Source organism: Pelophylax lessonae (genome assembly GCF_965119305.1).
Source record: "Pelophylax lessonae genome assembly, chromosome: 13".
NCBI classification, from domain to species: Eukaryota; Metazoa; Chordata; class Amphibia; order Anura; family Ranidae; genus Pelophylax; species Pelophylax lessonae.
The window spans coordinates 172,264,713-172,278,629 of record NC_138780.1 but is presented as its reverse complement, the minus strand read 5'-3'; the positions used below and the strand labels follow the sequence as shown (position 1 = coordinate 172,278,629).

General features: G+C 46.7%; 1 protein-coding gene across 2 annotated transcripts in view; it reads left to right on the top strand.

Annotated features, from left to right (window-relative positions):
• The window catches only part of SAV1 (salvador family WW domain containing protein 1), a 58,692-nt gene that overhangs the window by 4,911 nt on the left and 39,864 nt on the right, over window positions 1-13,917 (top strand). For both annotated transcript variants that reach the window (XM_082242685.1, XM_082242684.1), the window contains exon 2: window positions 10,267-10,698. In XM_082242685.1, coding sequence (XP_082098811.1) covers window positions 10,267-10,698 — 432 coding nt within the window. The remainder of the gene's footprint in view (window positions 1-10,266; window positions 10,699-13,917) is intronic.

The window sequence follows — 13,917 nt, the reverse complement described above, 5'->3', positions numbered from 1 at the left end:
AGCGGGGTCCCTAGGGTTCGGTCTATGAGGGGTCTATAGGTTCCCTCTAGTAAGAGACATTTGGTGCTACATGTACACCAATAGGCTTATTCAATGAGAATGCAGGGGGACATAGTGCTCTACCCTTATCAGCCAATCATATTCCACCTTGTACTAATTTAATGTCATTAAAGAGATTGTAAAGTCTCGTGAATTTTTTTTTTGTTAAAAATAACAAACATGGAATACTTGTCTCCTCAGTGGAAAACCACTGAAACCAGGATCCTCCTCCTCTCTGGTCCCTCTTCTGTGCTCCTGGCTCCTCCCTCCTGTTGAGTGGCCCACCAGCAAGCAGCTTGCTATGGGGGCACCCAAGCTGAGTTACAGCTCCCTGTGTCCATTCAGACACCGCGGCCTGGCCCCACCCCCTTTTTCTCATTGGCTGACTTTGACGGCAGCGGAAGCCATTGGCGCGACCCTGCTGTCTCAGCCAATGAGGAGGGAAGTCCTGGGCAGCTGAGGCACTCCTGCAACCTCGCTGAATCGAGATGGGGCTCAGGTAAGTATTAGGGAGGCTGCTGCACACAGAAGGCTTTTTAACCTTATGCATTAAGATTAAAAAAAATAACGTCTGATTTTACAACCACTTTAAAGTCAATCTGATTGGATGCTACGAGTTACTGCAATGAGCACATCACTCTCTTTTACATTTAACATGTGCAGCAGCACTTATTACCTGCAGGTTGGGGGTACTGGCCTTGGTTTGGAGACATTTCCAATTAGACACACACAATAAAAAGTAAAGAAAAAACTAATGGGGTTAAAGCTGAAGTTTATGTGTGGATGGATATCTTGGCATAGTTCTATAGGTTCACCTTGGGCCAGACCATACATCATTTTCATATTTTATTTTATTTTTTACGTTCAAATTAGCCAAATCCCCCATTCGCAAATTCAATGTGGATGGGGGGGGAATCCTTCCGACTGAGCTATTGTACTCAGCTGGCGGGGAGCCTTCCCCACTGGAAGAATACAGTGATCAGTTTTACTGGCAGCACTGATCGCTCAGGAAAAACCTGACAGGCTTGCTGTACACAAGTCAATCGATGGACTTGTATACAACCAACTAACCCATACATGGATCACATTTCGGCCGGTCCCAGCTAAAATAGCCAAATTTCGATTCATGTATGGCTGGCTTAAGTGTGCATGCACCATATCCAGCAGTCCCCATTGAAGCTGGAGATCGCTGTAGTCGGCACCCCTAACATGGTGATCTCCACTAGCTTTAGGGTCCCGTGCCAAGCGGCTGCCCTACTACTTAGTAAACACATGAGGCTGCTCACTTGGCATGGGTGGCATTAACTGAATATGGTGCATTTTCCCCAATGACTGCAAATTGTTCTCTGATTGGACAGAGGGGGGGTATGGTGATGGCACCGTTCTGCCTTTACCCTCATCCAATCAGGGACTGCTTGGCATTCATTGGAAAAATTGAAGGTGTTCTCTGATTGGGGCACAGGACCAAGTAGCTAGTGGCAATCACTTTAGTAGCAGTGACTTACAACTTCCATAGGGCTCCCACAGGTATACTTACACACTTGCATAGGTCTAAGCTGGAGCAACGTACCTATGCAAAAATATCCATACCCAACGCTCAGCTTTAAAGCGGTTCTAAAGGCTGACTGTTTTTACCTTCATGCATTCTTTGTATGAAGGTAAAAAAACCTTCAGTATGCAGCCCCCCTTAATGCTTACCCCTGTTGGAATGCAATCCAGCAATGTACACAAGAGTGGCTGCTCTCCTGGGTCTCTGTCTCCTCATTGGCCGAGAGACCATGGCTCCCGCTGCTGTCAATCACAACCAGTAAAGAAGGAATGGGGGAGGGACCAAGCAGGGCTCAGGAGTGAGTCTGCACAAGGGCCCCCATAGCAAGCAACTTACTCTGGGGGCACTGGGAGAAGAGGAGCGTCAGTGAGGTACCCGAGAAGAGGAGGGTCCAGGCTGCTCTGTGCAAAACCATTACACAGAGCAGGTAAGTATGACCGTTTAATATCACTTTAACCATTCTCTGCTCTAGTCAAAGGTTTTTGCTTTAGACATACTTGAATTGGTTGTAAAGTCAGAAGGTTTATTATGTTAATGCATTCTATGCATCAAGATAAAAAGCCTTCTGTGTGCAGCGGCCCCCTAATATTTACCTGAGCCCATCTAGATCCAGTGATGTTGCAGGAGAGTCTCGGCTGCCTGGGGCTCCCCTCCTCATTGGCTAAGACAGTATAGCGGTGCCATTGGCTCCTGCTGCTGTCAGTCAGCCAATGAGGAGAGAAAGGGGGCTGGGCCACATGTTCGTGTCTAAATGGATACACAGAGCTATGGCTCGGCTCGGGTGCCCCCATAGCAAGCTGCTTGGTGTGGGGGCACTCAACAGTAGGAGGGGTCCAGGAGCACTGAAGAGGGACTCGCGAAGAGGAGGATCAGGGTTGCTCTGTGCAAACCCACTTCACAGAGGAGGTAAGTATGGCATGTTTGTTGCTTTAAAAAAAAAAAAAAGACTTTAACCACTTTACGACCGCAGCCGCTACTGCGCAAAACCGCCGTAGCTATACGTCGGTTGCGTGCAGGCAGTTAGGGGGCAAGTGGCGGCGGCGCACTCCCACCCCTGCTCATCAGCGGAGAAGCCGATGCATGGGGCAGGCGGCTCCAGTTGCCGCCTGACAACCGTGATCGTTCCCCCATGCTTAGAGAGAACGGTCAGCTGGAATGATCACAGAGCCTGTGTGATCCTTCTATATAGGAACTCTGATCATTTCACAAGCCACACCCCCCACAGTTAGAAACACGCCCCTAGGTACATATTTAACCCCTTGATCACCCACACTGTTAACCCCTTCCCTGCCAGTGTCATTATTACAATAACAGTGCATATTTTTAGCACTGATAACTGTAGTAATGTCACTGGTCCCCCCGAAAGTGTCAAAAATGTCAGTCAGGGGTCCGATCTGTCCGCCGCAATGTTGCAGTCCTGCAAAAAAGATCGCTGCCATTACTAGTTAAAAAAAAAAAAAAATGACATAAATCTTTCCTGTAGTTAGTAGACGCGATAACTTTTGCGCAAACCAATCAAAATACACTTATTGTGATTTTCTTTTTTTTTTTTTTAACCAAAAATATGTAGCAGAAAACAAATTGGCCTAAAATGTTAAATTTTGATTTTTAATTTTTTTTTTTGGAAATGTTATATAGCAGAATGTGAAAAATATTTTTTTATTTTTTCAGAAATTTTGCTCTTTTTTTTGTTTATAGCGCAAAAAATAAAAATCGCACAGGTGATCAAATACCACCAAAAGAAAGCTCTGTTTGTGGGGGAAAAAAGGACATCAATTTTATTTAGGTACAGCGTCGCACGATCGCACAATTATCCGTTAAAATAACGCAGTGCCGTAATGCAAAATATGGCCTGGTCATTAAGGGGGCAAAACCTTCCGGTCCAGAAGTGGTTAATATTACTGTAAACTTGGGATCCTTGGGTTCAGGTCAGGAACTTCAGTTTAGAGGTCTTCAGGACCAACATTGCAGTTGAAGAGTCGATGGAGGAAAAGGGGCATCCTATGAAGAGTCAATGGAGGAAAAGGGGCATCCTATGAAGAGTCAATGGAGGAAAAGGGGCATCCTATGAAGAGTCAATGGAGGAAAAGGGGCATCCTATGAAGAGTCAATGGAGGAAAAGGGGCATCCTATGAAGAGTCAATGGAGGAAAAGGGGCATCCTATGAAGAGTTCATGGAGGAAAAGGGGCATCCTATGAAGAGTCGATGGAGGAAAAGGGGCATCCTATGAAGAGTCGATGGAGGAAAAGGGGCATCCTATGAAGAGTCGATGGAGGAAAAGGGGCATCCTATGAAGAGTCGATGGAGGAAAAGGGGCATCCTATGAAGAGTCGATGGAGGAAAAGGGGCATCCTATGAAGAGTCGATGGAGGAAAAGGGGCATCCTATGAAGAGTCGATGGAGGAAAAGGGGCATCCTATGAAGACTCAGTGGAGGAAAAGGGGCATCCTATGAAGAGTTCATGGAGGAAAAGGGGCATCCTATGAAGAGTTCATGGAGGAAAAGGGGCATCCTATGAAGAGTCAATGGAGGAAAAGGGGCATCCTATGAAGAGTTCATGGAGGAAAAGGGGCATCCTATGAAGAGTCAATGGAGGAAAAGGGGCATCCTATGAAGAGTCAATGGAGGAAAAGGGGCATCCTATGAAGAGTCGATGTAGGAAAAGGGGCATCCTATGAAGAGTCGATGTAGGAAAAGGGGCATCCTATGAAGAGGCGATGTAGGAAAAGGGGCATCCTATGAAGAGTCGATGGAGGAAAAGGGGCATCCTATGAAGAGTCGATGTAGGAAAAGGGGCATCCTATGAAGAGTCGATGGAGGAAAAGGGGCATCCTATGAAGAGTCGATGGAGGAAAAGGGGCATCCTATGAAGAGTCGATGGAGGAAAAGGGGCATCCTATGAAGAGTCGATGGAGGAAAAGGGGCATCCTATGAAGACTCAGTGGAGGAAAAGGGGCATCCTATGAAGAGTTCATGGAGGAAAAGGGGCATCCTATGAAGAGTTCATGGAGGAAAAGGGGCATCCTATGAAGAGTCAATGGAGGAAAAGGGGCATCCTATGAAGAGTTCATGGAGGAAAAGGGGCATCCTATGAAGAGTCAATGGAGGAAAAGGGGCATCCTATGAAGAGTCAATGGAGGAAAAGGGGCATCCTATGAAGAGTCGATGTAGGAAAAGGGGCATCCTATGAAGAGTCGATGTAGGAAAAGGGGCATCCTATGAAGAGGCGATGTAGGAAAAGGGGCATCCTATGAAGAGTCGATGGAGGAAAAGGGGCATCCTATGAAGAGTCGATGTAGGAAAAGGGGCATCCTATGAAGAGTCGATGGAGGAAAAGGGGCATCCTATGAAGAGTCAATGGAGGAAAAGGGGCATCCTATGAAGAGTCAATGGAGGAAAAGGGGCATCATATGAAGGTTCTACAAGTCAAGGGGAATGATCTCTGTGCCTCTAATAGCAGGAAGGTCTTATCAGTGGTTTCTATGGTTGCTCTGTCAGTTGAAGCTGAGCCAAATAGGGTCTCAGGAATAAAAGTGAATTCTTATCAGTGTTTTGCAGGGTGATGGAGAGAGACAAGTCTCAGGCTGTAAATGCAGAGTCCAGGGATATGATGAGGGGTTTCTTGTTTTCCCCCTTCAGTCTCCTATTATGTACATGAATCATTGCTGGCTGCGTTTAAGATAAAATCGGTGTTTCGGGTAGTAGAATTTGTTTCGTTCAGGCACTGACTTGTCAAAAACAACAACTTCCACCCCCAGGATTGTGCAGTCTTAAGCTGGTCATAGAAGAAGAATTTTGTTAGACATTTTCAGTTTTAGGAACGTTTGTTTGATTTTCTATTTGTTTGTGGGGTCAAATGGATGTTTGTATAAGGCTCCTTTCACACGCGCTTTCCAATCCGCCTGTCAGTTTTTTAGGTGGATCTGATCGGATCCTCCATGCATCCCTATGGGGCAGCAGATGTTAGCGGAGACATGTCTGCTGACACCCGCTGCTCTCCGATCCGATCCTGTCCATGAAATCTGGACAGAGGGAAACCCTATTTTCCATCCGTCTGGAGGATCGGATAGGATGAGAAAGGACAGGCGGTCCGTTCTCATCCGATCCCCCATAGAGGAGAGCAGAGCTCTGACAGCTCCATCTCTGCACACAGAGCGGAGACAGAGCTGTCATTCGCCTGCTCAGTGGGGATTGGCAGATCGATCCCCGCTGAGCAAAACGGACTATGTCGGGCGCACTGCCCGTGTGAAAGAAGCCTAATGCCTCGTACACACGTTCAGATAATCGTAGTTATCGTACAACATATCATTCGGATTTTGTTGCATGATACTAATATTGAATTCAGCAATGCGTACTTAGCGTGTGATTTTTTTTTTTTTTTTTTTTTTTCGTACGATTCTGGAAAAACTTCCTGGTTGCGTAGCTACGTATCGGATAGTGCAAAACAATGTCAGTTAGGCTTTTTCTGGGTTATTTTCGTGTTTCTGATCATGCGTGGTCTTTGTCTATCGATTTTTAGAGGACGCATACTGTACTGATTAAACGATTGTCTGTCGTTCGCTAGGCTATCGTACGACAGAAGTTTTCGTGTTTGTCAGTTTGGATCTTGTTGGACGAACTGTCGTGATCGCCTGTCGAAAGCTGTGTATTAACGATCAGATTATCGTGTGATCAGGTCGAAAGCAATTTTTTTTTCGTACGATTATCTGAATGTGTGTACGAGGCATTAGACTTCAGTGATGAGAAAATTGGAAAGAGCGGGAAAGTCCATTTGTTTTTAAAATTAAGGTTGAAAGCAAATGTAATTATTAAAAGATAAGTTCACCTGTGGGAACATTTTACATGTTCCTGTTTTTAGGGAGAAGTTCCCCTTATAAGCTGTCACTTTTTGAAATCGGCGCGGCCTTGTGGGGCTCCACCCACACGCCTGCGTCATTCATTTGCATCGTTCAGTGTGTGAATGAACTACAAGCCCCAACATCCTTTGCAGCTGTTAGCTTGTAGTTTTCAATGTACTATCACGGGACTGTGGAGTGCCATCATAGTTCATTGATTCCTGTCAGATTGTGTCTGCCTGCCTGTACGGGCTCACAAATACACTGACAGGTCTGCAGGAGACTTGCATGGCACCAGCGATGGCTGGTAAAATGCTTTACAGGCTCAAAAAAAAAAAAAAAAATGCACCTTTTTTATTTTTTTTCTACCTTATGCTCGCTGTATAGTAAAATTATGGCAGGTGGGATCCCCCTTGTTTTGGCATGACGTTGCCCCCAGTGTCACCGCTCTTGCACACCCTCACGAGCGCACCATGTCCCTAGGATCACATGTAAACACGAAAGTGCTGGTTACTGAGTGTGAGGAGAGGAGAGCTGGTCAGCGGCATTTCCTTGCAGGGAAGATCTGTACAGATAATCAGGGCACTGATCATCAGCGCAGCCCCAGTGTAGCATATCAGTTCCTATCAGTGCAGCCTCATCAGCGCACACAGTTTTTTAGAGCCGACAGTCGGCTCTCTTGTAATAACCAATGCAGCTGAACAGCCGCTCGATTGGTATCGCAAACAGTGGGAGGGGACATCCCCCTTCGGGCTCTCCCGTCCCATCTGGAGACCCGAGCAACCAGCCCCGCACGTCTGCTGACTGGTCAGAGACCCAAAGAAAGCCGGGATTGGCTTTGGTCGGGTCTCGGATGTAGCAACCTGGAAGCAACGTCAAGACATCACTTCCAATTTACTGGAACCTTAAAGGCGCCAGTTTTTTTAAAAATGGAATTCTTTAACTACCTCAATACTGGGCACTTAAACCCCCTTCCTTCCCAGACCAATTTTCAGCTTTTAGCGCTGTTGCATTTTGAATGACAATTGCGCGGTCATGCAACGCTGTACCTAAACCAAATTTATGTCATTTTTTCCCCACAAATAGAGCTTTCTTTTGGTGGTATTTGATCACTGCCAGGTTTTTTCTTTTTTGGTGCACAAATAAAAAAATACAGAAAAGTTTGAAAAAAAAAAAAAAGTTTTTTTGTTTAGGTTACAAAATTTTGTGAATAGATACGTTTTTTCCTGCACTGATGAGCACTGATGACGCCGCACTGACAGGCACTGATTGGGTGGCACTGATTGGGTGGCACTGATTGGGTGGCACTGATTGGGTGGCACTGATTGGGTGGCACTGATTGGGTGGCACTGATATGCAGCACTGATGGGCACTGATAGGTAACACTGATATGCAGCACTGATGGGCACTGATATGTGGCACTGATAGATAGCACTGATATGAAGCATTGGTGGGCACTGATAGGCAGCACTGATGGGCACTGATAGGCAGCACTGATGGACGGCACTGATGGACGGCACTGATGGACGGCACTGATGGGCAGCACTGGTGGGCAGCACTGGTGGATGGCAATAATGGGCACTGGTGGGCAGCACTGATATATGGCATTGGTGGGTAGCACTGATAGGAGGGCACCACTGGCAGGCTGTTTGCCATCCCTGGTGGCCATGGTGGGCATCCCTGGTGGTCATGGGTGGGCATCCCTGGTGGCTCTAGTGGCACCCCCCCCCCCCCCAGGGCTGCACTGGTAATCAATGTTCTGATTACCAGCACAGACCCCCCCTGTGATCAGTGAGTACTTAGAAATACTCACTGATCACCCCAGCTCCAGTATCGATCCTCTTCTTCTCCTCCCTGACAGGATCTGTCAGGGAGGAGAAGAGATCGAAGCCGTTACAACGGCTGTATTTACATTGCATGACGGCTGTGATTGGACACAGCCGTCATGTGATCAGGAGGGCCAATCACAGGGCCCTCCTGACGCATCTTGTTGCGCTGTGTCCGAGGGACACAGGCACATCGAGATCGCGCCGCTGCGCGTGCACGCGGCGGCGCGATCTCGCTCCTTCTGAAGGACGTTCCGGAACGTCCATTCAGAAGGACGAGACTCCCACCCGGCCGTATATCTACAATGGCCCGGGTGGGAGGTGGTTAAAGTGCAAAGGAGGGATTTGGGGTCTTATAGAGCCCAGATCCCTCCATAAAGAGTACCTGTTGGGTGCCTATTGCTGTCACAAGGAATGTTTACATTCCTTGTGACCGCAATAAAAGTGATGAAAAAAATCACTTTCCCGCATCCAATTCATATGCTGTCACTGGAGCCAAATGACCCACCTCCAGGGTGGCCACAGCCCGAATTGCAGAAGGGTTCTGTGCATCTTCTGGTCCCTTTCAGGGTGCAAATTCTGACCTGATTCGCACCTGAAACGGTGAAAAGATATACACAGTGACCCTTGTCCGCAGCTAGAGTGAACACAGCCTAAAGCAACAGTGTAAAAATAAATGTATGTAATTTATTAAAATAAAGTGCCCCCCCCCCCCCCATGCGTGCGCGCACAAACCACGTTGGTCCCACACATGTGATGTATTACCGTGAATGTCAGATCATGGGCAGTAATTCTAGCACTGGACCTCCTCTGTACATCTAAAGTGGTGACCTGTAAAGGCTTTTCAAGCGTTGCCTATGAATAGTAAAACTTGCGCCGTTTGTTGCCCTTGTGCGGGCGGGCGCAAATGTGTGACATGTTTGGTATCATTTTACTTGGCGTGACATCATCTTTTATATTTTACGGACACATTGGGTTATCGTTTGTGGTGTTTTTAAAATTTTAGGGCAAAAGAAAAGTGTATTTTTTAAAAAAAATTTTCCCCCCAAAAACTGCGTTTGAAAAAACGCTGCGCAAATACCATGTAACATAAAAAATTGCAAAACCCACCATTTTATTCCCTAAGGTCTCTGCTAAAAAAAAAAAAAAAGTATATTGTTTGGGGGTTATAAGTAATTTTCTAGCAAAAAATTCAAAACAAAAAGTGCCAGAAAAAGCCTGGTCTTTAAATGGTAAAAAAAAAAAAAAAAAAATAATTGCTAGCAGATTATTGGGTATCCAAGGTGAACGCAGTTCACCTTGTATGCTAACATTCACTTTACTAATGCCTCGTACACACGCAACGATTGTTGGCCGACCGATCGTCCGTCTTTTGTCCAGTGTTGTCGTGTTGGTTGAAATGTGCTCTAGACTGCACACAAATTTTATCGGCCAACAACAACCAACTTCAGAAGTGATGTCATGTGATGGTTTACTTTCCGTGTGTTTTTTCTTCTCTGAGCATGCCCAGTCTTCATCACATTTTTGTCTGCCGAAATCTGTACTGACTGAGGAACAATCGGCCGTTCTGTTGACGGCCAACAAAAATTTTATAGCATGCACACCAGATTTTGTTCGGCCGAAAAGTCGCAGTCGATTGTCGGAAGCATCATACTAACAAGCCGACAATCGGCCGATCGGACGTTGGCCGAAATTTCACGGCCAACAATCGTTGCGTGTGTACGAGGCATAAATTATACAATGTCTGCTCATTTGACCCCAGTATGTTTTTGGAATGGGGAAAGGAAACCCTAGCACCCAGGGAAGACCCACACAAACACAGAGAGAACATAAACTAGTTCTATTTTAGGCAAGTAAATACCATTTTTTTTTTTTACTATACCCAACAAAAACTTTTTTCCTCCAGACTCCTATGAAGGGCGCTGATTCTTTAATTTTGTTGTTCTGCTTGTTTTATGTGATCCTTTAAACTTGGTGCATTACATCTCTACAATTTTTTTCTTTCTTTCATTACAGATTTGATGCCCTCTTTCATCCGCCATGGTCCAACCATCCCACGTCGGACGGACATCCTCCCGGCGGATCCCGCCCCCTCTCCGTATCCCCCTGGAGGGGATGGGGGGGTTTCTAGAAATCAAAGTTTTTTGCGGACTCCGGTTCAAAGAACTCCCCAGGAGGTCATGCGCAGGGAGAGTAACAGGCTGTCCGCCCCTTCATATTTGGTGCGGGGGCTGGGTGACGTGCCTAGGGAGTATGGCTCCTCCTCGCAGTCCTTTTTAACAGAAGCTAATTCGGTTATGGAGAATGGAGATGCAAACCCCAGATATTTCTGCTCAGACCACCATTATGACGGACAAAGAAGGAAGCAACATGAAGATTACAGATATTATGAACACAGCAATGATCATGTACAGAGAATGATGCATGGGCCAGGCAGACTTCCTGCAGGTAACAGAGTAGTATTGTACTACTTGTCTATTTCTTGTTTTATCATAAATCATACCTTATCTGAAGGTAATATTTATTTTGATTTTCACATATCGATACTGCTTGTGCTGTGTTTTGCAACTTTTCGTGTTTTTTTTTTTTTTTAATGCATAATCGTAGGTGCTTCCCAAAGTGATTATACATCAAACAGTGCAAGCAGCACCCTAGATAAATAGCAGCTTTGAGAAAATACCATATTTATCGGCGTATTACACGCACCTTTTCCTCCTAAAAATGGAAGGCAAAACACCAGTGCGTGTTATACGCCGATCAATTTAAAAAAAAAAATAGTCCAGGCAGCGCTGAGAGGCAGAGGAGGGGGGCGGGCCGGGCCAAGTAGAAGGAAGGAAGAGTGGTTGCTGTCATAGGAAGTCCCGTCTCCTATGATAGACAGCACAGTGATCCAATGCCGGGACGTGTGACATCTATCATAGGCGCCGGGACTACTGATGACAGCAGGCCACTCGTCCTCGCTTCTCCTCGGTCTGGCCCGCCCCCCTCTGCCTCTCAGCGCGGCCTTTTTAAAATACCGTTATGTCACCGCTCTCTGCAATGGCGCAGGCGAGGCTGCTGTTACTTTGCCCTGCACTGGGGGACACTGCGCTGGGGGACACTGCGCTGGCGAGGCTGCGCTGGGGGACACTGCACTGGCGAGGCTGCTGTTACTTTGCCCTGCACTGGGGGACACTGCGCTGGCGAGGCTGCACTGGGGGACACTGCGCTGGCGAGGCTGCTCTTACTTTTCCCTGCACTGGGGGACACTGCGCTGGCGAGGCTGCACTGGGGGACACTGCGCTGGCGAGGCTGCACTGGGGGACACTGCGCTGGCGAGGCTGCTGTTACTTTGCCCTGCACTGGGGGACACTGCGCTGGCGAGGCTGCACTGGGGGACACTGCGCTGGCGAGGCTGCTCTTACTTTGCCCTGCATTGGGGGACACTGCGCTGGCGAGGCTGCACTGGGGGACACTGCGCTGGCGAGGCTGCACTGGGGGACACTGCGCTGGCGAGGCTGCTGTTACTTTGCCCTGCACTGGGGGACACTGCGCTGGCGAGGCTGCACTGGGGGACACTGTGCTGGCGAGGCTGCACTGGGGGACACTGCGCTGGCGAGGCTGCTCTTACTTTGCCCTGCATTGGGGGACACTGCGCTGGCGAGGCTGCACTGGGGGACACTGCGCTGGCGAGGCTGCTCTTACTTTGCCCTGCACTGGGGGACACTGCGCTGGCGAGGCTGCACTGGGGGACACTGCGCTGGCGAGGCTGCACTGGGGGACACTGCGTGGGCGAGGCTGCATTCACGGGCACTGGTAAGACTGCATTTGATTAAAAAAAAATGTTCTGAGTTCAATCAATGCTGTTTATTTCAAATTTAAGCTTTTTTCCTAAAATTTCCTAAATTTGAGGTGCATGTTATACGCCAATAAATATGGTGGATTACGGACTAAGCCACCTAGAAAGTGTAAAGTTTTTTTTAAATGGGTCTGTTGATATCCAAAGCAGATACAGTTGCCTATGACGTGAGTTGCATTTTGAAATTAAAAACCGAATCAAGGTTTTACAAACATGCCCAGGATTTTCAAGTTGCAAAAAATAGCATTTGCTTATAAAATATTCATGAATTCTGATAACTAAACCTGCCACATTCTACATAAATAACATGCATACCTGGAAGATCTTTTAACGCCTTCCCATCTGCTTTTAGAACAAATTCCGTCTCTTCCAGATGAATTAACCCCCGCTGCCCCACCCCTTCCTGTACCTCATTATTTGCCCGGCACAGTGAGGCGTGTCCTAACAGCGAGGTATGGGAAGGGGCCAGGCATAATTAACCCTCAACAGGAGAAATCAGAATTTTCATATTTAAGTGTTCCTCTTTTTTCTGGGGTCCCATGGTGCTCATTCAGGTGCTTAACCCTTTGGTGATGCCGAGGTTAGCTTTTAGCAGTGTCAGTATGTGTGGAGTAACATGGTTGTAAACCTCAGATGTGAAATATCAGCAAAGCACACAGATCTGCAGAGCAAGACTTGAGCTTCCCGGCCCCTGCCTTGCAGAGCTGAGAGATCCTGTGAAAATTCTGGACTTTAAATGACTGTAGAGGACATATGGCTGCAGCTAAACAAGTACAATTTTTTTTTATAGCAAGATTTGTTTCATTTCTGTGTATCATCTGATGCTAGTCAATTCTCTGGGTATATGCAAGGGCTTACAACCACTTTAACATAAAGTGGTTGTAAAGGCAGAAGGGTTTTTTTTACCTTAATGAATTCTCTGCATTAAGGTTAAAAAAAAAAAAAAAAACCTTCTGAAAGCAGCTTCCCCCCCCCCGGCCCCCCCTTTTATACTTACCTAAGCCCGATCTCGATCCAGCAGTGTGCATGAGAGCAGAGGCTCTCCTGGTTCTCTCTCTCTCCTCAGCATGCATGACTGCCCCCAGAGCAAGAGGCTTGCTACTATGTGGGCACTCGGTGAGGGGGGGGGGGGGGTCCAGGAGGACCTGAGGAAAAGGAGGATCAGGGTGAGTAAGAATAACATGTATGCTATTTTTTTTTTTTAAATATAAAAAAAAAAGTGCCCATAGAATCACTTTAACAATAACTGTGAGTAATTCGCTATATATATATATATATATATATATATATATATATATTTGGGTTGTCCCCAGTAAAGTAATAGGGGGGAAATAGTCCAATGAGGACACTGATTTCCCCCCCCCCCCCCCCAAGGATTTCCTTTCATTTGCAGGAATTTCCTCTCACTTCCTGGTTGGCTATGGGACAGGAAGTGAAGGGAAATCTCTGCAATGGGACACAGATGGCAGAAAACAAATCCGACAAAGGTTATATCCCTTTCTTACTCGATACAAAATTGAAAAAGACTGGATTCACACCTACTTTTTTGCGTGATAAAGCATATAAACGCACCATGTTAAAGGGTAACTCCACTTTCCTGGGGGAAAAAATGAATAAATTAATATAGGGTATACTATTGCGACACAAGTCATATATGGTATTTAAATGTAATAAAAATGACCTTTCTGTTTCATTTTGCAGCGCTGTAATTTTCTGTAAAATGCAATATGGCAACCTGGAGGCATTCTGTAGACAGTATACAGCACGCCTCCCAGAAATGTCATTCCTGTTTGTGTGATTGGCTCACTGATTTTCCCAGAAGTCTGCAC